Here is a 23,214-nt window from a genome sequence, read left to right as displayed (position 1 = left end):
GGTGCATAAATATTTACAATTGTTATATCTTCTTCTTGGATCGATCCCTTGATCATTATGTAGTGTCCTTCTTTGTCTCTTCTAATAGTCTTTATTTTAAAGTCTATTTTGTCTGATATGAGAATTGCTACTCCAGCTTTCTTTTGATTTCCATTTGCATGGAATATCTTTTTCCATCCCCTCAACTTTCAGTCTGTATGTGTCCCTAGGTCTTAAGTGGGTCTCTTGTAGACAGCATATATACAGATCTTGTTTTTGTATCCATTCAGCCAGTCTGTGTCTTTTAGTTGGAGCATTTTATCCATTTACATTTAAGGTAATTATCGATATGTATGCTCCTATTCCCATTTTCTTAATTTTTTGGGTTTGTTATTGTAGGTCTTTTCCTATTCTTTGGTTTCCTGCCTAGAGAAGTTCCTTTAGCATTTGTTGTAAAGCTGGTTTGGTGGTGCTGAATTCTCTCTGCTTTTGCTTGTCTGTAAAGGTTTTAATTTCTCCATCGAATCTGAATGAGATCCTTGCTGGGTAGAGTAATCTTGGTTGTAGGTTTTTCCCTTTCATCACTTTAAATATGTCCTGCCACTTCCTTCTGGCTTGCAGAGTTTCTGCTGAAAGATCAGCTGTTAACCTTATGGGGATTCCCTTCTGTGTTATTTGTTGCTTTTCCCTTGCTGCTTTTAATATTTTTTCTTTGTATTTAATTTTTGATAGTTTGATTAATATGTGTCTTGGCGTGTTTCTCCTTGGATTTATCCTGTATGGGACTCTCTGCACTTCCTGGATTTGGTTGACTATTTCCTTTCCCATATTAGGGAAGTTTTCACCTATAATCTCTTCAAATATTTTCTCAGTCCCTTTCTTTTTCTCTTCTTTAGGGACCCCTATAATTCGAATGTTGGTGTGTTTAATGTTGTGCCAGGGGTCTCTGAGACTGTCCTCAATTCTTTCCATTCTTTTTTCTTTATTCTGCTCTGCGGTAGTTATTTCCACTATTGTATCTGCCAGGTCACTTATCCGTTCTTATGCTTCAGTTATTCTGCTATTGATTCCTTGTAGAGAATTTTTAATTTCGTTTATTGTGTTATTCATCATTGTTTGCTCTTTAGTTCTTCTAGGTCCTTGTTCAACACTTCTTGTATTTTCTCCATTCTATTTCCAAGATTTAGGATCATCTTTACTATCATTACTCTGAATTCGTTTTCAGGTAGACTGCCTATTTCCTCTTCATTTGTTCAGTCTGGTGGGTTTTTACCTTGCTCCTTCATCAGCTGTGTATTTCTCTGTCTTCTTATTTTGCTTCACTTACTGTGTTTGGGGTCTCCTTTTCACAGGCTGCAGGTTCGTAGTTCCCGGTTTTTTTTGGTATCTACCCGCAATGGGTAGGGTTGTTTCTGTGGGTTGCGTAGGCTTCCTGGCGGAGGGGACTGGTGCCTGTGTTCTGGTGGATGAGGCTGGGTCTTGTCTTTCTGGTGGGCAGGACCATGTCCGGTGGTGTGTTTTGGGGTGTCTGTGGACTTATTATGATTTTAGGCAGCCTCTCTGCTAATGGGTGGGGTTGGTTTCCTGTCTTGCTAGTTGTTTGGCATAGGGTGTCCAGCACTGGAACTTGCTAGTCATTTTGTGGAGCTGGGTCGTAGCACTGAGATGGAAATCTCTGGGAGAGCTTTCGCTGTTTAATATTATGTGGGACTGGGAGGTCTCTGGTGGACCAGCATCCTGAACTCAGCTCTCCCACCTCAGAGGCTCAGACCTGACCCTCAGCTGGAGCACTAAGACCCTGTCAGCCACTCGGCTTAGAAGCAAAAGGAGAAAGAAAAGAAAGAAAGAAAGAAAGAATAAAATAAAGTTTTTAAAATAAAAAAAGTAAAAATATTAAAAAGTAATTAAAAAAAAAGGAAAAGAGAAGAGAGCAGCCAAACCAAAAAACAAATCTACCAATGATAACAAGTGCTAAGAACTCTACTAAAAAAACAAACAAAAAAAATACAGACAGACAGAACCCTAGGACAAATGGTAAAGGCAAATCTGTACAGACAAAATCACATAAAGAAGCATACACATACACACTAACAAAAAGAGAAAATATCTATATATATATTAAAAAAAGGAAGAGAGCAACCAAATCAATAAACAAATCTACCAGTGATAATAAACTCTAAACACTAAAATAAAATAAACATAAAACTGGAAACAAATTAGATGCAGAAAGCAAACCCCAAGTCTACAGTTGCTCCCAAAGTCCACCTCCTCAGTTTGGGATGATTCATTGTCTATTCAGGTATTCCAGAGATGCAGGTACATCAAGTTGATTGTGGAGGTTTAATCCGCTGCTCCTGAGGCTGCCTGGAGAGATTTCCCTTTCTCTTCTTTGTTCTCACAGCTTCCGGGGCTCAGCTTTGGATTTGGCCCCGCCTCTGCATGTAGGTCGCCGGAGGGCGTTTGTTCTTCGCTCAGACAGGACAGGGTTAAAGGAGCTGCTGATTTGGGGGCTCTGGCTCACTCAGGCCGGGGGGAGGGAGGGGCACGGCTGTGGGGTGGGCCTGCGGCGGCAGAGGCCAGCACGACATTGCACCAGCCTGAGGCGCACTGTGCGTTCTCCCGGGGAAGTTGTCCCTGGATCACGGGACCCTGGCAGTGGCGGGCTGCACAGGCTCCTGGGAGGGGAGGTGTGGATAGTGACCTGTGCTCACACAGAGGCTTCTTGGTGGCGGCAGCAGCAGCCTTAGCGTCTCATGCCCGTCTCGGGGTCCGCGCTGATAGCCGCGGCTCGTGCCGCCCTTCTCTGGAGCTCATTTAGACGGTGCTCTGAATCACCTCTCCTCGCGCACCCCAAAACAATGGTTTCTTGCCTCTTGGGCAGGTCCAGACTTTTTCCCGGAGTCCCTCCTGTCTAGCCGCGGTGCACTAACCCCCTTCAGGCTGTGTTCAGGCAGCCAACCCCAGTCCTCTCCCTGGGATCCGACCTCCGAAGCCCGAGCCTCAGCTTCCAGCCCCTGCCCGCCCCGGTGGGTGAGCAGACAAGCCTCTCGGGCTGGTGAGTGCCGATCGGCACTGATCCTCTGTGCGGGAATCTCTCCGCTTTGCCCCCCGCACCCCTGTGGCTGCGCTCTCCTCCGCGGCCCTGAAGCTTCCCCCTCCGCCACCCGCAGTCTCCATCCGCGAAGGGGCTTCCTAGTGTGTGGAAACCTTTCCTCCTTCACAGCTCCCTCCCAGAGGTGCAGGTCCCGTTCCTATTCTTTTGTCTCTGTTTATTCTTTCTTTTGCCCTACCCAGGTACGTGGGGGGTTTCTTGCCTTTTGGGAGGTCTGAGGTCTCCTGCCAGCATTCAGTAGGTGTTCTGTAGGAGTTGTTCCACATGTAGATGTATTTCTGATGCATTTGTGGGGAGGAAGGTGATCTCCATGTCTTCTCTGCCATTTTGAAGGTTACCCTATTTCTAGTTTTTAAAATGTCATTTTTTTAATCTTACATGTCGCATTCCATGCATTGTTTAGACATTAGGAAAGTGATTTCATGAAGTAGATTGAATAAATTATTAGCAGTTTGAAAACAAGGATGTAGATCCTAGAGAGTTTTACATATACGTATTTTGTCCTCAAGAACCTAAGCTTAAGTTATGCATATAGCAAATAATAAATATTTATTGAATAGCTTTATATTAATGTATTAATTAGAACCGTATCAGTATTTCCTATTAGCATAGATATGTGAATCAATTGTAGAAACTCTTTTTTTAAGATTCAACCAAATATATAGATTAGGGCTTCCCTGGTGGTTGAGAGTCCACCTGCTGATGCAGGGGATGTGGGCTCATGCCCTGGTCTGGGAAGATCCCACATGCCGCGGAGTGGCTGGGCCCGTGAGCCATGGTCACTGAGCCTGTGCGTCCGGAGCCTGTGCTCCGCAACAGGAGAGGCCACAACAGTGAGAGGCCCGCATACCGCAAAAAACAAAACAAAACAAAACAAAACCATATATATATATATATATACACACACACATATATATATGTATAGATTAAGTTGTGAAATGTGAATTAGGTTGTGAATAAGTCAAATCTAAAGCTGACTTCCTTCAAAATGTGACTTTTTAATTTTAATTTCTAATATAATACATTTAGTTACTCAGCCTTCTGCTCTTTTTACACTCTACCAGGTATTATCAGTTTCTCTTGAAAATCCTACTGAAGTGTTTGAAGATGGAGAAAATCCACCAAGTAGTCGCTCCTCAGAGAGTGGATTCACTGAGTTCATACAATATCAAGCAGACCGAACTGATGACATCGACAGAGAACTGAGTGAGGGACCGGAGGCAGTTGCCATCCCAATTGGCAGCACATCATCTGAAACAGAAACGGCCTCCACTGTGGGATCTGAAGAAACTATCATCCAGCCCCCTTCCCTAGTCACTCAGGGGACAGCACCCCAAAGTGGGAAGACAGCGCAAAAAACTGCAATGCAGTGCTGCTTGGAGTATGTCCAACAGTTTCTCACCAGACTTATCAACCTCTACATCATTCAGAGTAACTCTTTCTCTCAGGCTTTGGCTACAGAGCATCAAGGGGATCTTAGTCGAGAGCTAGGAGAGACTTCAGACTGGGACAGGGATTCCCATAGTGGTGTAAAAGAGAGAAACATAAGTAAACAGAAAACTTCAAAAGAATACCTTTCTGCCTTCCTTGCTGCCTGTCAGCTCTTCCTGGAGTGCTCAAGCTTCCCAGTTTACATTGCTGAGGGGAACCATACTTCAGAGTTATGTTCTGAAAAATCAGAGACTGGTAAGGTCATCTCTGTTTTATTTATTTAAAAATATTTTTTATGGCATGCTTTCCCCTCCCCCTTTATTTTAAGGAATGCTCAGATATTAAAACTGGGATTTCTTTTAGCCTGTTAATTTTTAAAACTTTTATTTTAATTTGTAGATGTTTTTTCAGTGAAATACTGTCATTATGGGGAGATTGATATGTTGGAAAATTTCCTGATTTCTTTTATTATGACTAGCATCATATGTGATTACCTTCATTTAAATTTTTATTTATATATATATATATATATATATATACACACACACACACAGACATACACACACACACATACATAGTACACACACATAGTACAGTGAGTACTACATAATGTTAATTGATTACTAAACTTTTTTTAGGACAGAAAATAGGTTGTATGACTTGCATAAGAAAAATACATATTAAAAAATTCTTATGAAATTCCTGTTGCTGCTTTATTTTCTTGAAGCTCTAGTCTAAGTGAGAAACCATGGTTTTGTTCACCGAGCAAGGCCTAAAGTTATTTGGTAGAAGTGCTTTGTGTTTTGAAATTAACTTGGAAGGTAGAGGGTGCGTGAAAGGTTCAGTGTGATGGACCGTGTTGGCTTCCGGCTTTCGTTTCAGACTGGGAGCACGTGCAGCCTCCACTGTGGCTCCAGACGCTGATGACCGCTTGCCTCCAAGCAAGTGATTGCAGTGTGCAGAGCGCTGCGATTTCACTAGTGATGGATCTGGTAGGGTTGACTCAGTCGGTGGCCATGGTCACTGGGGAAAACATCAACAGTGTGGAGCCTGCACAACCCTTAAGTCCAAACCAGGGAAGAGTAGCTGTGGTTATTAGACCTCCCCTCACTCCGGGCAATCTGAGATATATAGCTGAGAAGACTGAATTTTTCAAGGTGAGCTCTAAGGAATACATTCATGACTAAGATGACACTTGAGCTAATCTGCATAGCAGAGATTTTAAAGAAGATAATCAGGCTTAATTAAACACCTCTTAATATCATACCATATAGGAAAAGACACCACACTTGATCAGTGCTGCTTGGCCGGTCTTCTCCCCAGTTTTGTGAGGAGAAAAAAGATAAGGATGAGGGGAGTATTAGGGTAAAGAGAAAAGTTCATTTATACAGTAAAATGTATTTCCAGATAAAGTGGTTGTGACACTTTTGCTTCTCGTAGAGTGCAACCTCAGCTCTCCAAAACACCCAGAAAAGGTTTTCTGACTCTGAATTGTCTGATGCTCATTTGTGATGTATGATGTCATTCAAAAAAAATGCAGTCTTTGATCTCTGTCACAACAGTACATATGATATCCTCTACATAGAAAGAACATCAAGTATATTTGACTTAAGCAGGTAGACTATATATAAAATTTTTTTTTAATTTTAATGTAATTTCAAGTTATTGTGCCCCTCTAGATAGTTCCTCCTGCTAGGTTAGAGTTGGGTTCTACAATGTTGTGGTGAACCCTGATGACTTGCATTTTTATTAATGCTGTCATAGATCATCAAGTGCTGTGTTAACACATGTAGCACTGAAATACATACAACCTATTTTGTACGTTTTAAGTAGTTTGCATATTTGGACTATGAATTATATATCACTTTGCAGCATATAACTGTAAACGTTACAGTGCCTTCAATGTGGGATTTATATCCTCTTAAAGATAACATATTCTAGCATCACTTTACTAAACATCTCTAAAATAGTGAAATGGGGTCTCATCTGGACCCTGTAAAAAGTGATTACATATCTGCTGTTTAAGGTAAATATAATTAAAGGACTATCATAAGAGGTTCTAAAAGCCTGGACCAGAAAGTGAACAGATGGAAAGCTGCACTTTTAAATCTCATTCCAGTGGCATAATGAGTATTAAGACCTTCTAGGTCTGGCAGTCAGAGGCTTGTTTGTACCTAATAGGAAATGTCTGTTAAATAAGTTTCCATTTGCAATTTTGTAACTGTGACTTTTACATCTTTTTTTAATAGCATGTAGCTTTAACATTGTGGAACCAGATGGGAGATGGGACACCTCAGCACCACCAGAAGAGTGTGGAACTGTTTTATCAATTACATAACTTGGTTCCTTCTTCTAGCATCTGTGAGGATGTTATAAGTCAGCAGTTGACCCATAAAGATAAGGTAAATTCTTCTCTTCTTATCCTGTGCCCACCCTACCTCCTGCTCGTATTATACTAAAAGGTAAATTAAGGAAACTCTAGGAAAATTATTTCATCTAGTATCTGAATAAGAGATAATATGAATTCATTCAGTGATCATCAAATCTTTAAAATACATATGTTCTATTCTTTTTAGAGGAAAGTTCTTTACATAAGCGTCAGTAATGTGAAAAATCAAGGAACCCAAAATCAAATGCTGGGTTTATTTCTTGGTTCAGGATACCACCTGTGGGGAGTGATGATTAAAGTTGTTGGTGGTCCAAGTTCTTGGATTGTTTAAAGATGTATTCGGTGGCCTCAGTTATGAAACTGGTGGATACATTAACTAATATATGTGAAATGACATTTATAAGCTATAGAGTGTTAGTATGTGAGATTATATTATTTGCCTTATAATAAACATCCAAAATAAGGATTTTGTATCCTAATGTATATGAAGTGTGATACATACGTCAGTTAGAGTAAAGATGGCTGAGTCATGACTGGGCCTGAGAAGAAACTAGAACGATCATCCTGATTGACCTGTTCAGGGTAACTTAATGAAGTTTGTGGTCTTCCTGTATCTGCTCTCTAACATTAATTTTAAGAAGATTTTATTGAACAGCTTTTAGAAGTGGATTGCCCTCATTTTGAAAAGTTCTCAGTGCTAGTGAGATTGAATGGGTTATGTTCAAAAAGACATTGTGTAGAGTAAATGCAGCATTTGGCAGGGGGACCTGGCAAATGAAGGAGTAAATGAGAGGACTGAAAAGCTTATTCCAAGAAAACTGTTAAAATTCTAATTTTACTTCAACACACTCTTTCAGAATTGTTCAGAAAATTTTAAATAGAGCCTTGTATTTCAGTGCAGTAATTTGCTTTACATTAAGTATAAATCTAGGACAAATTATACACCTGTTTACTTGTATAACATTTCATTTTAAAGAAATACTAAGCTCTGAATAAAGATATATCCATGGAAAAAACTATCTGTTATTACTTACTTTTATTTACATGTTTCTGTTGGTTGATGTACAAACACAGGCTTCACTGGAAAAACATTTATTAGGCCCACAGAAAAAGCAGGTGCTCCTCTAACCTATCACAAACAGTTTAGACAGTCGCAATCCCGATTTCAGGGGTCTTTTACTTGAAGGATTCCACAAATGCTGGAGGAAGACTATAAAATTTTTGGAATATTACAGTTTCTTTTTCTCTGTTTTTTTAAAATTTTATTTATTTTTTTTTATACAGCAGGTTCTTATGAGTTATCCATTTTATACACATCAGTGTATACATGTCAATCCCAATCTCCCAATTCATCCCACCACCACCACCCCCCCCGCCACTTTCCCCCTTGGTGTCCATACGTTTGTTCTCTACATCTGTGTCTCTCTTTCTGCCCTGTAAACCAGTTCATCTATACCATTTTTCTAGATTCCACATATATGTGTTAATATACGATATTTGTTTTTCTCTTTCTAACTGACTTCACTCTCCATAACAGTCTCTAGGTCCATCCACATCTCTGCAGATGACCCAATTTTGTTCCTTTTCATGGCTGAGTGATATTCCATTGTATATATGTACCACATCTTCTTTATCCATTCGTCTGTCGATGGGCATTTAGGTTGCTTCCATGACCTGGCTATTGTAAATAGTGCTGCAGTGAACACTGGGGTGCATGTGTCTTTTTGAATTACGATTTTCTCAGGGTATATGTCCAGTAGTGGGATTGCTGGGTCATATGGTAATTCTATTTTTAGTTTTTTAAGGAACCTCCATACTGTTCTCCATAGTGGCTGTATCAGTTTACATTCCCACCAACAGTGCAAGAGGGTTCCCTTTTCTCCACACCCTCTCCAGCATTTGTTGCTTGTAGATTTTCTGATGATGCCCATTCTAACTGGTGTGAGGTGATACCTCATTGTGGTTTTGATTTGCATTTCTCTAATGATTAGTGATGGTGAGCAGCTTTTCATGTGCTTCTTGGCCATCTGTATGTCTTCTTTGGAGAGATGTCCATTTAGGTCTTCTGCCCATTTTTGGATGGGGTTGTTTGTTTTTTTGATATTGAGCTGCATGAGCTGTTTATATATTTTGGAGATTAATCCTTTGTCCGTTCGTTTATTTGAAAATATTTTTTCCCATTCTGAGGGTTGTCTTTTCATCTTGTTTATAGTTTCCTTTGCTGTGCAAAAGCTTTTAAGTTTCATTAGGTCCCATTTGTTTATTTTTTTTATTATTTCCATTACTCTAGGAGGTGGGTCAAAAAAGATCTTGCTGTGAATTATGTCATAGAGGGTTCTTCCTGTGTTTTCCTCTAAGAGTTTTAAAGTGTCTGGTCTTACATTTAGGTCTTTAATCCATTTTGAGTTTATTTTTGTGTATAGTGTTACGGAGTGTTCTAATTTCATTCTTTTACATGTACCTGTCCAGTTTTCCCAGCACCACTTATTGAAGAGGCTGTCTTTTCTCCATTGTATATCCTTGCCTCCTTTCTCATAGATTAGTTAACCATAGGTGTGTGGGTTTATCTCTGGGCTTTCTATCCTGTTCCATTGATCTATATTTCTGTTTTTGTGCCAGTACCATATTGTCTTGATGACTGTAGCTTTGTAGTATAGTCTGAAGTCAGGGAGTCTGATTCCTCCAGCTCCATTTTTTTCCCCTCAAGATTGCTTTGGCTATTTGGGGTCTTTTGTGTCTCCATGCAAATTTTAAGATTTTTTGTTCTAGTTCCGTAAAAAATGCCATTGGTAATTTGGTAAGGATTACATTGAATCTGTAGATTGCTTTGGGTAGTATAGTCATTTTCACAATATTGATTCTTTCAATCCAAGAACAATTTCTATGTGATTTCCATTAACACATTTTCATTATCTAATACCAAATACTGGTCTTTCTAAATAATTTATTTTTCCATTATTCTATCCATTGTTATCTTAACAGTTAATCTTTTCCAAATAATCCCAAAAATGATATAATATTTTTCTTGTAGAAATAATTTTTTTAGGTCCTTAAAATTTTTAATCTAATAAACCAGCTTTTTAGGTGTTGATAAATTCATTTGGGATTAATGTGTAATTTCTGGGAGCAAAAGCAAAGTATATAGTGCCATAAAATTGGTTTTGACTACTGTGTACTTATATATTAAAATGAGGGGGAAAGTGCTTCCTATACTCAGATATCATAACATGCACATTATTAGGTTTTTCCATCCCCTGTTATAAAATAATCTAGTAAACTGATTACCTAAACTAAATAATAACTTATGTGGCAGCATGAGATGATCCTTTAGGTTTAATATTTCTTTATATATTTAAGTATTTTCCACTTTTCTACTTCCATAAAAAACACAGCTTATTTCATCGGGTGTTGGAGTTCTGTGAACATTGAACATAATACAACATAATACTCTGTCTTAAATAACTACTTTGTTCATACTAAAATCACTTAATACCTTCAAAGAATAATAAAATAATCTCTCATATTCATCCTCAGAAAATAAGGATGGAAGCACATGCAAAATTTGCAGTTCTTTGGCATCTAACGAGGGACCTCCATATAAATAAGTCTTCATCTTTTGCACGGTCTTTTGACAGGTTGGTTACATTTTATATTCTGATATCTTAATGTTTCTTTTCGTGAATCCCCTGGCCTATTTGGTAGGGGAGAGAGAGCAGGGATAGGAGAGAGCAACTTGCGATTTTATAAAGAGAATTTATAAATTATTTTTTAAAATCTAAGCTGTATTAAAAGACATGGCATTTTCATTTATCTAACAGATTTTCACCTTTCATGCTCTGGAGCACCCAGTGCCCCTTCCTTTCATTGGATGACTTCATCAAGTTACTTCTGTGTGCCAGGAGCCATTCTAGGTGTCAGGGTTACAGCAACAGATACAGCCTGCTTGAGTTCACATTCAGTGAAATTTCATATAAACAGTAGATTGTATAAGTGTTTCTCTAGTAATCATTCTCAGTCTTCTGCCTGAACCAGACCTTAAAATCTACAGCAAAAATACTGACAAAGCGCTTCCATGGATTAAAACAATCTGTAGTTAACTGCCTGAGAGTTTGTCTAGACTACATAGATGACCCATACCCCAAATATGAGATTTGCAGTAACTTCCAAGGAGATGCCATTTATAGGTAAATTTACATACATTGGCATAGATAGCAGTCTCACCAGCAAGTCTCATAGAGGTGGCCCCAAATCTAACTACACTGAAGCCCCACTCAGGATCAGATGTGGACTCTACTGGATGTTATTTCAGCTGGTGATTTCACGCAGCATCACCATTTTAAAACGGTCTGCTGTTGAACCCCTGTAATGAACGGGTCCCTGGGCCTAGGTGCTTTACAAATACCATCTGTAATTTAATGACCGCCTGTCCTCATCACGTGAGGCAGTGAAGGCCCCAGTGAAGTTAAGTGATTTGCCGAAGATCGTTATACACGAGGTGAAGTGGATGGCCCAGATTTGAATCTTAGGTTGTCTGATTCCAAACTATACCTCCACACCTTTCACCTTGAATTAAGCACATTGCTTTCAACTGGTAAAGAGAATGGGCGCAGTGGGGCACAGACCAACATGAAAGTAGTGTTGACTTGCAGATGGTTCAGTATTTGGTGATGTGAACAGTAATATGTTGCTAAAACAAGACTAATTGTCTAAGGGTTTTTTTTTTCTGTTTTTTAGTATTTTTCTTTTAAAAGTAATGTATGCTTGTGAAATTTCAAAAAACACAAGAAAAGAGAAAAAACTATTTCTCCTTTCTTATTGTATCTACTGAGACTGGGGATTAAGATTATTAAAATACTGTGGTCAAAAGTTATTCTGAAGTATGATTACTTTAAAATAGTTAATTCAAAGCAAGAAACACAACTTATCATAATGTTAATTTTAGAAAAATTAGAGTGTTAAAATTAAAGTAGGTATTTTGCTCTTTGTTTTAATTATTGGTGTTTATTGTAGGTCACTGTTCATCATGTTAGATAGCCTTAACAGTCTCGATGGTTCCACCAGCTCTGTGGGACAAGCCTGGCTGAACCAAGTCCTGCAAAGACATGATATTGCAAGAGTTTTGGAACCACTGCTATTGCTCTTGCTTCATCCCAAAACTCAGAGGGTTTCAGTGCAGCGGGTACAAGCAGAACGTTATTGGAATAAGGCCCCCTGTTATCCCGGAGAAGAGAATGACAAGCATTTCATGCAAAACTTTTCCTGCAATAATGGTGAATATCACACGGAAGTAGAACAACTTTATTTAGAATTAAATTATTAAAATAAAATGAAAGGCGGACACAACAGTGATTGTCAGGAGAACCAAACGTGAGAATTTCTCCCTGCGCTGATTTTCTCCCCTCCTCATGGACTAGCAGTGCTCACATGGGCTGTGTCAGTATGTACCTTATCAGTGACCATCACAGGGGACTTGGATGTCTGTTATCAGTTGCTTCTTTCAGGGGAGGACTCAGCCCAGCTCTGGTCAGAAACATTCTTCAGTATTAATAAATAACCTTTAGAGTTTATAATCCTGGCCCTGCAAGGCTCTGTAGATACTTCACTGGGAATCTTTAGTAAGCTTATAATGCACTTTATATTTCATGCATCATTTTCCTCATCTGTAAAATAGGAATGATAATACCCATCTCTCAGGGCTTCATTGTGAATGTCAGATATAGTAATGTTTGTGACATATTTAGTGCAGAGACTAGTGTGTTTGATAAATATTCTCTATTGCTAGAATAAAGTCCACACTTCACAAATTGCCAAATGATACCCTCTGTAATACACTGATAATGGCCCCCTTAGGTTAATATACCTTAGGGACAAAGGACTCAATATTTCATTTGTATCTCTTGTCAAATAATCCTGGGAGGTCAGTAATGAAAGGTCATTTGACCGAGCAGGAAGCTGATGCTTAGAAGGCTGTGGCTTTCTCAAAGTCCCACAGCTGGTAAGTGGTTAAGCTAGAACTAAACTGTCGTGCTCCTACTTCATCTTTAGTGTGTTTCTACAGAGCCTTGGTTCCTTTCTCTAACTACCTTTCCACTGCTTCCCCTGAATCTTCTAAGAACATGCTCTACCCTGCTTATTGCCAGAACTCTTGTGTTAGCGCTTTGCCTGCCATAGTTCCTGCCTGTCAGCTGAATTCTCATCTGTCCTCTGAGATCATTCTCAGACCTCACCTGTGGTGTCATGATGCTTTTCCTAAATTTGAAGCATCTGATTTTGCACTGCTTGCATGGGACTAAGCCTCTCTAAAAGAATGTCCCCACAAAAGTACCGAAATGGATGTTTGTGATGCCCTGCTAGTTTTAAATTTCTTAGAGAGAACAGTGATGTCTTTTCCTTACCTCACCCTCCTGTCCTGGTTTAGGGCCTTACTCAAACTATATAATTCATAAATGCTTGTTGAATTTTATTAAAATCAAGAAGATTATGTATTTATATATTAACTATATACTAAATGATTTTAAAAGGATGTCGTATTTGGGGATAAGGGCAAAGTTTTATATTTTATCTGTTACATGTGCTGTTTTGTTTAATTCAGTTGAATAATAGGCCTTCTAGTATTGAATTGTCTATTAAATTCTAGTTAATGGTCATCTACATAATTTTCTAACTTAAGTCTAGCATATTAATAAATATTTTAATAGGAAAATATAAGGAGGTAATGAAAGTAATGATTAAAAATCTTGTTCAGTCTACATTTTAGTTATTTTAATATATTTTATATTTTTCCTTTACTCTTTTTCTCATATGCCAGTAAGCCAAGTACAACTCATTGCATCGAAAGGAAATGGTGAAAAGACGCTTACCATGGATGAAATAGAGAACTTCAGTCTTACTGTTAATCCATTAAGTGACAGACTGTCCCTTCTAAGTACCAGCAGTGAGACAATTCCAATGGTTGTATCTGATTTTGATCTTCCAGACCAACAGATAGAAATACTTCAGAGTTCTGACTCTGGATGTTCTCAGTCCTCTGGTGGGGACAACTTGAGTTACGAAGTTGATCCTGAAAACGTGAATGCACAAGAGGATTCCCAGATGCCAAACGCAGGCTCCCCAGATGATGATGTTCAGCAGGTAGTCTTTGACCTGATATGTAAAGTCGTAAGTGGCCTTGAAGCAGAATCTGCGTCAGTGCCATCTCAGTTAGAAATTGAAGATATGCCCCCAAAGGACAATGATGTAGATCCAGGTGAGGAGATGATTAAAAGTGAAGACCAGTCCGCTCAGCAGAGTCAGATTGCTTTGCCGAGTAACGAAAATTCTCAGTTTTTGTCTGTGTCTGCAGAGGAAGGCTGTGAGTGTGTGCCAAATGGAATCTCCAGAAATAGTTCCTCACCTTGTATTTCAGGAACCACACAGATTCTCCATGACTCTTCTGTTGCTGCTACAGAAACCAGATCTAGACAGAGAAGTCACAGCAGTATTCAGTTCAGCTTCAAAGAAAAATTATCAGAAAAAGTCTCAGAGAAAGAAACAATTGTTAAGGAGTCAGGTAAACAACCAGGAGCAAAACCTAAAGTAAAACTTGCCAGAAAAAAGGATGATGACAAGAAGAAAACTTCAAGTGAGAAACTCAAACAAACCAGTGTTTTCTTTAGTGATGGTCTGGATTTAGAGAACTGGTATAGCTGTGGAGAGGGAGAGATTTCCGAAATTGAGAGTGACATGGGTTCTCCAGGTTCACGGAGATCTCCCAATTTCAACATCCATCCACTCTATCAACATGTGCTTTTGTATCTGCAGTTGTATGATTCATCAAGGACTCTGTATGCTTTTTCTGCCATCAAGGCCATCTTGAAAACTAACCCCATTGCTTTTGTAAACGCCATTTCAACCACGAGTGTGAATAATGCATATACTCCTCAGCTGTCTCTGCTTCAGAACCTATTGGCCAGACACCGGATTTCTGTTATGGGCAAAGATTTTTATAGTCACATTCCTGTGGACTCGAATCATAATTTCCGGAGTTCTATGTACATAGAAATCCTTATTTCCCTCTGCTTATATTATATGCGTAGCCATTACCCAACTCATGTCAAGGTCACGTCACAAGATTTAATAGGCAATCGAAACATGCAGATGATGAGCATCGAAATTTTGACACTCCTCTTTACGGAGCTGGCAAAAGTCATAGAAAGCTCTGCGAAAGGTTTCCCTAGTTTTATCTCTGATATGTTATCTAAGTGCAAAGTTCAGAAAGTGATTCTTCACTGTTTGCTGTCGTCTATCTTTAGTGCACAGAAATGGCACAGTGAAAAGGTGGCAGGTAAGAACATGGTTGCTGTGGAAGAAGGTTTCTCAGAGGACAGCCTGATCAATTTCTCAGAAGATGAATTTGACAATGGCAGCACACTCCAGTCACAGCTTCTTAAAGTGCTTCAGAGGCTCATTGTTCTAGAACACAGGGTAATGACTATCCCTGAAGAGAATGAAACAGGTTTTGATTTTGTGGTATCTGATCTGGAACACATCAATCCCCATCAGCCCATGACTTCTCTTCAGTATTTGCATGCCCAGCCAATCACATCTCAAGGCATGTTCCTCTGTGCGGTGATACGAGCTTTACATCAGCACTGTGCTTGTAAGATGCACCCACAATGGATTGGTTTAATCACATCTACTCTGCCTTACATGGGAAAAGTTCTACAGAGAGTGGTTGTTTCTGTGACACTACAGCTTTGCAGAAATCTAGATAACCTAATTCAACAGTACAAATATGAAACAGGATTATCTGATAGTAGGTAAGGGTTGATTTTTAATTTTGTCATTATTAACATTTTTTACATATATTACTGCTTAATCATCTAGTAAGTCAGTTGCAGTTTGGGGAAGTAAATTAGTGGTTCTCATTAGGTTACAAACAGTATCTTATTTTCATAAAGAACATTGAGGAAGAGTATCAACAAAAGAATCAGGAGTGGAAAACAAGGAATATATAAACAGGACTTTTTTCTCCTAAGAGCTGAAATTAATTTTGATGCTCTTAACAGAGCTGGCAAAAGTAATAGAAAGCTCAGCAAAGGGTCTCCCTGGTTTTATCTGATATCTTTATCTAAGTGCAAATTAATTTCACACTAAAATTAATTTAAAATTACAAATCTTTTCCCATCTGATTTTACTTCTCATTCAGGATTTTCAGTTTGGTGGTGAATTTTATCTGTATCCCCAGGCCATGTTCAAAATTAATCTGTCAAAATTATGCAGATGTTTAATAGACTAGTGTCTGGTTTATCTCCTGTATAATCTCAGGTACTAGATATAAAATATAAGAAAACTGCCTGTATCCTTTAATATTGATATGCCTGCCATTACATGGTTGCTAGAGATTTACTGGCTGTATTTATTTTGTGTAGAATTTATTATCCAAAAAGAACTTTAGTACATTTAATGTGACTCACTTATTTTATTAGATGAGGATATAAAAGCTCCTAATTTATTCACTTATTTATTTATATAATATTTGTTGAGCACTTACTGTGTGCCTGTCACATGCTGGACATTTACTACTGATAAAACACAAACTTCTCTTTCACAGAACTTGTGTTCAAATGGATACATTTTATTTCAGGCCTCTGTGGATGGCATCAATTATTCCACCAGATATGATTCTTACCCTTTTGGAAGGGATCACAGCCATTATCCACTACTGTTTGTTGGACCCCACTACCCAGTATCACCAAGTAAGACTGCACAAATATTTGACTGCTTTTTAAAGATTATGAGGCCTAATAAGTCCCATTTGTAATCCTCAGGAAGTGATACATTTTCTTCCCCCAACTTCAATAGCTTTTGGTCAATGTAGACCAGAAACACCTGTTGGAAGCCCGCAGTGGAATCCTCTCGATCCTTCACATGATCATGTCCTCTGTGACACTGCTTTGGAGTGCACTGCATCAGGCCGATTCTTCGGAAAAGATACCCATTGCTGCATCCGCCTCTGTTACCACCATCAATCTTGGAGCCACAAAGGTTAGATAATTCACACTTCACCCTTGGCGCTCAAGAGGCTATTTGAGGATTCTCCCAAAGATTATGTTCTGAATTTGTGAATAATTTGAGTAGTATTTATGATTCTCTGCATGGATTGTGTAATTAGTTATCAAGTAATTTTTTTAACCGTTTTATTGAGGTGACATAACACAAAATTCACCCTTTTTAAGCATACATAATTCAATGTTTGTGTTTGTTTTTGTTTTGTTTTTTAGTAAATGTACAGAGCTGTAGTACTGTCTCCACAACCTAATGTTTGAGCGTACCCCTCACCACAGAAAGATGCCTCATGCCCATCTGCAGCCCCTCGGTTCCCATCCCTAACCACAATCAACCACTAATCTGTTTTCTGTACATCGATTTGCTTTTACCATTTACAGGCCATTTCCTGTAAATGGAATTATACATTATTTGGTCTTTTGTATCTAGTTTCTTTCATGTGACATAATATTTTTGAGGTTCATTCATACATGTTATAACTTTGTTCCTTTTTTTAGGACATTTCAAGCTGACATTTTAATATGCAAATCTCTCCTGGAAAACAGTTTAGCAATATGTACAGAGATCTTTAAGTTTCATAGTCTTTGACCTAGTAATCTACTTTAGTAATGAATTCTGAGGTAATCAAAATTATGTAAATATATACATAAAATATTTATTATAGCCTTATTTAATGGCAGAAAAAAGAGAGATCCTAAACAATAAGGGAATGATTAAATAAATTATCTGTTCAATGTTATATTATGGAGCCACTAATGTCGTGGTTTTGAAGAATTCTTAGTGGATGGAAAGTGCTTAAAAGTTTAGTGGAACAGGGATGTTACATAATTAAACAAATATTGTATTTCTAATTATGGAAAAATAATTTATCTGCAGAAAAAGGAATAAAGAAAATTCACGTGTTAATAGTGATTATCTTAATATGATGAGGTTAATCATTGATTTAAAAAAAGTGTTTTTCTTCTTATACTCTTAGGTATTTTCCAAATTTTCTACTTTATATTTAGAGGGAAAGTATGTGAATGTTTAAAAGCATGTTAGGCTATGGCAGGTTGTCAAATTGATATTCCTCAATTACCTCATCTTGCTCCTAGACCTGACTTCCTAGATCTGGGAGTCATGGGAGCACACTGGGCACTGTGGGGGAAGGGTAGAAATCATTAGAAAATTGTATTTAAGTCCTGATGTTTGGATTAAACTATTATAGGGGTTTTTTTTTCCTTTTGAATTAAAATGACCATGGTTGCATCTCTTAACACTATTAAAGTTTCCTCTACCATTATGTAGGTAGTAAAACATACAAGTTCTGTATATTATTTCAAGAAAAACTAAAAGTGCAGTCCAGTTATTAATGCTTCCATAATTTTTAATTCACTTGTCATTTGCTTAAATTTTTGTAGAACTTGAGACAGCAGATCCTAGAATTATTGGGGCCCATTTCAATGAATCATGGTGTTCACTTTATGGCTGCCATCGCCTTTGTATGGAATGAAAGAAGACAGAACAAAACCACCACTAGGACCAAGGTATGTATTTGTCTTTTCATTTGGTAAGCATATGGGGAGCACATGCTGATTTTCAATTCTCCATTAGTCGCAGTGGGGCTGGGATAGGGTGGGTGGTGGAAAGGCAACAAGTTTGTTTACAGGTTTAGATAATGATATATTGCCTAAATTTCTTAAATAAATATAAAAGATATTTTATGTGAAGACAGGTAATTAATGTAATATTAAAACTGTAGCTGTATTTTACATAGAAATGGTAATATAATGCAATGTGTTTTTTAAATGATAGTCATTCAGGGTACAGGGCAAGAATATGGAGAGAAATTTTCATCTTGACTAGTTTTTCGTTACAACGTGACCTCTTAAATCATTTCTAAATGTAATTCATATGTTGTCTTTGGATTATGTATGTGAAAATTTTGTTGCTTTGTGGGTATGAAAGCTCAAAAAAGTGTTCTTGGACTTCATTGGTGGTCCAGTGGTTAAGAATCCACCTTCCAATGCACGGGATGCGGGTTCGATCCCTGGTTGGGGAACTAAGATCCCACATGCCGCGGGGCAACTAAGCCTGCGCACCACAACCAGAGAGCCCATATGCCGCAACTACAGAGTTCACATGCTCTGGAGCCCGTGCACCACGACTAGAGAGAAACCCGCGCGCCACAACTAGAGAGGAGCCTGCGCGCCGCAACAAAAAGATCCCACGTGCCACCGCTAAGACCCGATGCAGCCAAAAATAAATGAAATTAATAAATTTTTTTAATCTGAAAAGAAAAAAAGCTCAAAAAAGTGTTCTATATTGGATATAAATACTAACTCATTAGAATACTAAGGCTATTAAATAATTTATGTTCCCATAAGATATATGATTTGTCCAGCTAAAGGTTTCCAATCATATTTTTGTGTTGATTTCACATTACATATAGGCTGACATATCTAAAGTAATAAAAATAAACATTCCCACTTATATGATATTTTGCATGTGAGGATTCAGTAGTAGATATTACATTGGACAGAACTGAGATTCTAGACTATTTAAAATCAGTCAAGCACACTTGGTTTAATATGGCATATTGAACACATGCGTTTTTCTCTGCTTTCTTCCCAAAAATGAGAGTAAAAAAATTTTTAATGGCAAAACCCACAATGACAAAGAAATTGGGAGAGGTCACCACAAAAAAATAAGAGTCAACAAAATTTTGCAAGATGAAAAACACGTGTCTGAGTTGTAATTGACTTAGATATCAGTATCAGCTTCTCTGCTCTACTAAGTTGCTGCAAGAAGGGGTTCAATTCCCATTGTAAAAACTATAGACAGTTTCTGGAAGTACAAGTATCAGGTACTTCTTAAAGGCAGAGAGTTAGGATGGGGCTGAAATCTGGAAGACTGATTGAGAGTTTATAGATCCCTTTTTCCCAACCCAAGCAACCAACCACCCACTTCTCTTACCCTATCCCATCAGGAGACTGGAGTCAAGTTTACTATGTGAAGAGTTTATCGAGAGAGGCTCTTGGGCTTACCTGGTGGTGCAGTGGTTAAGAATCCACCTGCCAATGCAGGGGACATAGGTTCGAGCCCTGGTCCGGAAAGATCCCACATGCTGCAGAGCAACTAAACCCGTGCGCTGCAACTACTGAGCCTGCAACTACTGCAACTACTGAGCCTCTAGAGCCCACGAGCCACAACTACTGAGCCCATGCACCGCAACTACTGATGCCCACGCACCACAACTATTGATGCCCACACGCCTAGAGCCCGTGCTCCACAACAAGAGAAATCACTGCAATGAGAAGCCCATGCACCGCAATGAAGAGTAGCGCCCGCTCACCACAACTAGAGAAAGCCTGCTCGCAGCAACAAAGACCCAACGCAACCAAAAATTAATTAATTAATTTAAAAAAAAAGAGGGGCTCTTGACGGAAGGGCATAAGGTTGACACAAGTAGAAATTAGACTTCATGCTGAAACCAGCATTCAAAAGTCTACATTTTGAAAAATGGGAATCACCCTCACCCCAGTGAGATGGCAGGAAGTTACTATGTCCCTCAGGTAGCAGTTTGGAGGATTCCTCTCTAGGAAAATGACCTGACCAAGAAAAAAGATCTATAGCTACTGAAGTTTTTGAGTCTCCTAGCAAAAACAAACTAGGCTGCTATCACCACACAGGAAGGCCCACCTATCCAGTAGTCCTGTGCACAAATGCTTGAGTTCCCATCATGTTTTACTTTCTTTTTGAAAGGCAATAGTAGCATAGTTGTTAAGAGCGCAGACTTTGAAACCAGATCTCTGGGGTTCAAATATTGACTTCCCCACTCACTAACTATATGACTTCTTCAGGGTAGCAGTACTACTTCATGGGGTTGTGAGAATCAGAAAGAAAGTGAGAGAGAGAGAGAGAGGATGGGAAGAAGGAAAAATATATATATGGCACTTACCAATGCACAGCACTTAATAAGCACTCTGTAAATATATATATATAGTTATATTATTATTACTCACATTTAAAATTGATAGAGAGCCAACTCATATGAAGAAAGTCTCAAAAAATTAGACAAAGACCGAAACAACTAAATAGAGAAAGTCAAAAGAAACAATGCATGTAACAGAAGAAAATGTAAATAATAGTAATGTCCTTCAAGAGGTAAAACCATATTGCATCCATGAAATAAAAAGAGATTATAAGAAAGACTATTGCAAAATTTTTAAATTATCTTGAATGTTAAAAAATTTTATAGCAGAAGCAAAACAAAATCAGTTATAAGGTTTGGAAAGTGAAAGTAGATAAATACCAAATATAGAATGTAAATTTAGAGATATGGAAAATAGGTGAAAGGAGATTTAAAAATTACGGAAGTGATACCGGAGGCTCAAGATCTTTTTGAAGAAAGAAGGAATAGAAAAAATTAAGGAAGAAAAGTATCTAAGAAATAGTACAAGGAAATTCCGCAGAAATGAAGGAAATGAATTGCTGCAGGCACTGTAAAAAGAGATATGTCTACACAAAGATCAGCAAGTAATTTCAAAACACTGAAGATTAAAAAGGAGATCTTACAGGGGCTTCCCTAGTGGTGCAGTGGTTGAGAGTCCGCCTGCCGATGCAGGGGACACGGGTTCGTGCCCCGGTCCAGGAGGATCCCACATGTCACAGAGCGGCTGGGCCCGTGAGCCATGGCCGCTGAACCTGCGCGTCCGGAGCCTGTGCTCCGCAACGGGAGAGACCACAGCAGTGAGAGGCCCACGTACCGCAAAAAAATAAATAAAAATAAAAAAGAAATTAAAAAAAAAGATCTGACAGTCTTCTAAAGAGAAAATACTGGTCATATTCAATGGAATAATGATAAGACTTGTCAACAGCAGCACTAGAAATTATGATGGGAAAATTAGTTTCAACCTATAATTCTAACCGAGCCAAACTGTCACTCAAGTGAGTTTTGACCATGAAATGTCTCAAAAAAACAAAAAAATTGTGATCAATTCACCCTTTCTCAGCTATTGTAAGATGTATCTCCACCAGAGGAGGAAAAAAACAAGAAAGAAGACAACGTGGGGTCCAAGAAATAGGAGTTCCGACACAGAAGAAAAGGAAAGGGAATCTTTAAGACTGATGATCACAGGAGAGATATCAAGATGATACTGTATAGCAAGCCTAGAGAGTACCAACCCAAGTAAAAGGTAGAGAGATTAATTATCTGATGTTTTTGAATACGCAATTACAGGACATTTACTGTCTTTGGCATGTTTGTGGATGAACATGTGATAGAGAAAACCAAGCAAACAAAAATAGTGCAAACACACAAATGCACGTGTATGTGCACACACACTTCTATTAAACCCATTGTGACAATTAAGGAAGTTTTTTTAATAAAGGTAGAAAAATCCAACTGAAGTCATACTGCTTAATGATAACCATGTTTTCTTGTATATACTATCAGAATTTTAAACACATTTACATATAAAATATTATGAATACGGGTATTGTATTCCTTTGATGTATATTCATTTATTTCATCCATCTGCTGGTTGATATACAATTATTCATACATCTTTTATTTTTTTCATCATGATTTTAGTGCAAAGAGGAAATTTATATACAAAATATGCATAAATAATTCTTCATATCATAAACAACTCTGAAATGAATGAAAGCGCATACATAGTTCATCATATCCAGTGTTTCTTTGTGGAAGTCCTTAAAAAATTAAAAACAATTATATTTCTTTGAGGCAAATTATTTTATTAATCTAGACTCGTTGAACCTTATCATTGGAATGAATAATAAAAACTATTTTAAAGATTGGCAAAAGAAAACAGTTTAACTCTAGGGAAAACAAAAAGTCATACAAGAAAAGACATGCAGTGATAATACACAGCATAACCATAAGTAGTCACGTGAACCCTAGATGTTGATTTAAATGAAGTTATGATGTAACTATGTTGGGAGGGTAGGGAGAAAAGTGTAAGAGAGCTAAACCTTTGTCTTCTAAAGTAGGAAGTCAGTAGATGATGTGTAAAATTAAAGAAAATATTGTGAAGTAGGAAAAGTAATAAGAGTGTATTATTACTCAGAAATGATAGAAAAGAGCTAAGAGTTGAGCATTGTTGCTTTGGGGCATGAGAAGTGCGAGGGCACTGCTATTTTGTCTTAAAAGGCTTGTTGTCCTATTTGATTTTTTGAAATGATGTACAGGTATTATATGGATAAAAAAAGAAATTTTACCTAAAGAAGAGGCCATAAAATATTCTCTTGATTC

The 23,214-nt window shown here is 38.1% G+C and overlaps 1 protein-coding gene across 1 annotated transcript in view; it reads left to right on the top strand.

The window, feature by feature from the left end:
* DOP1A (DOP1 leucine zipper like protein A) overlaps positions 1-23,214 on the top strand; it is a 91,856-nt gene that overhangs the window by 41,427 nt on the left and 27,215 nt on the right. The window contains exons 13-21 of the mRNA XM_060168349.1: positions 4,156-4,777; positions 5,405-5,679; positions 6,772-6,924; positions 10,446-10,546; positions 11,922-12,181; positions 13,720-15,709; positions 16,537-16,648; positions 16,755-16,937; positions 18,359-18,484. Of these exons, the coding sequence (XP_060024332.1) occupies positions 4,156-4,777; positions 5,405-5,679; positions 6,772-6,924; positions 10,446-10,546; positions 11,922-12,181; positions 13,720-15,709; positions 16,537-16,648; positions 16,755-16,937; positions 18,359-18,484 (3,822 nt within the window). The remainder of the gene's footprint in view (positions 1-4,155; positions 4,778-5,404; positions 5,680-6,771; positions 6,925-10,445; positions 10,547-11,921; positions 12,182-13,719; positions 15,710-16,536; positions 16,649-16,754; positions 16,938-18,358; positions 18,485-23,214) is intronic.

Source organism: Lagenorhynchus albirostris, chromosome 12, assembly GCF_949774975.1.
Source record: "Lagenorhynchus albirostris chromosome 12, mLagAlb1.1, whole genome shotgun sequence".
In the NCBI taxonomy this organism is placed as follows: domain Eukaryota; kingdom Metazoa; phylum Chordata; class Mammalia; order Artiodactyla; family Delphinidae; genus Lagenorhynchus; species Lagenorhynchus albirostris.
The sequence above is the reverse complement of the archived record's forward strand: the minus strand, read 5'-3'. Positions and strand labels throughout refer to the sequence as shown.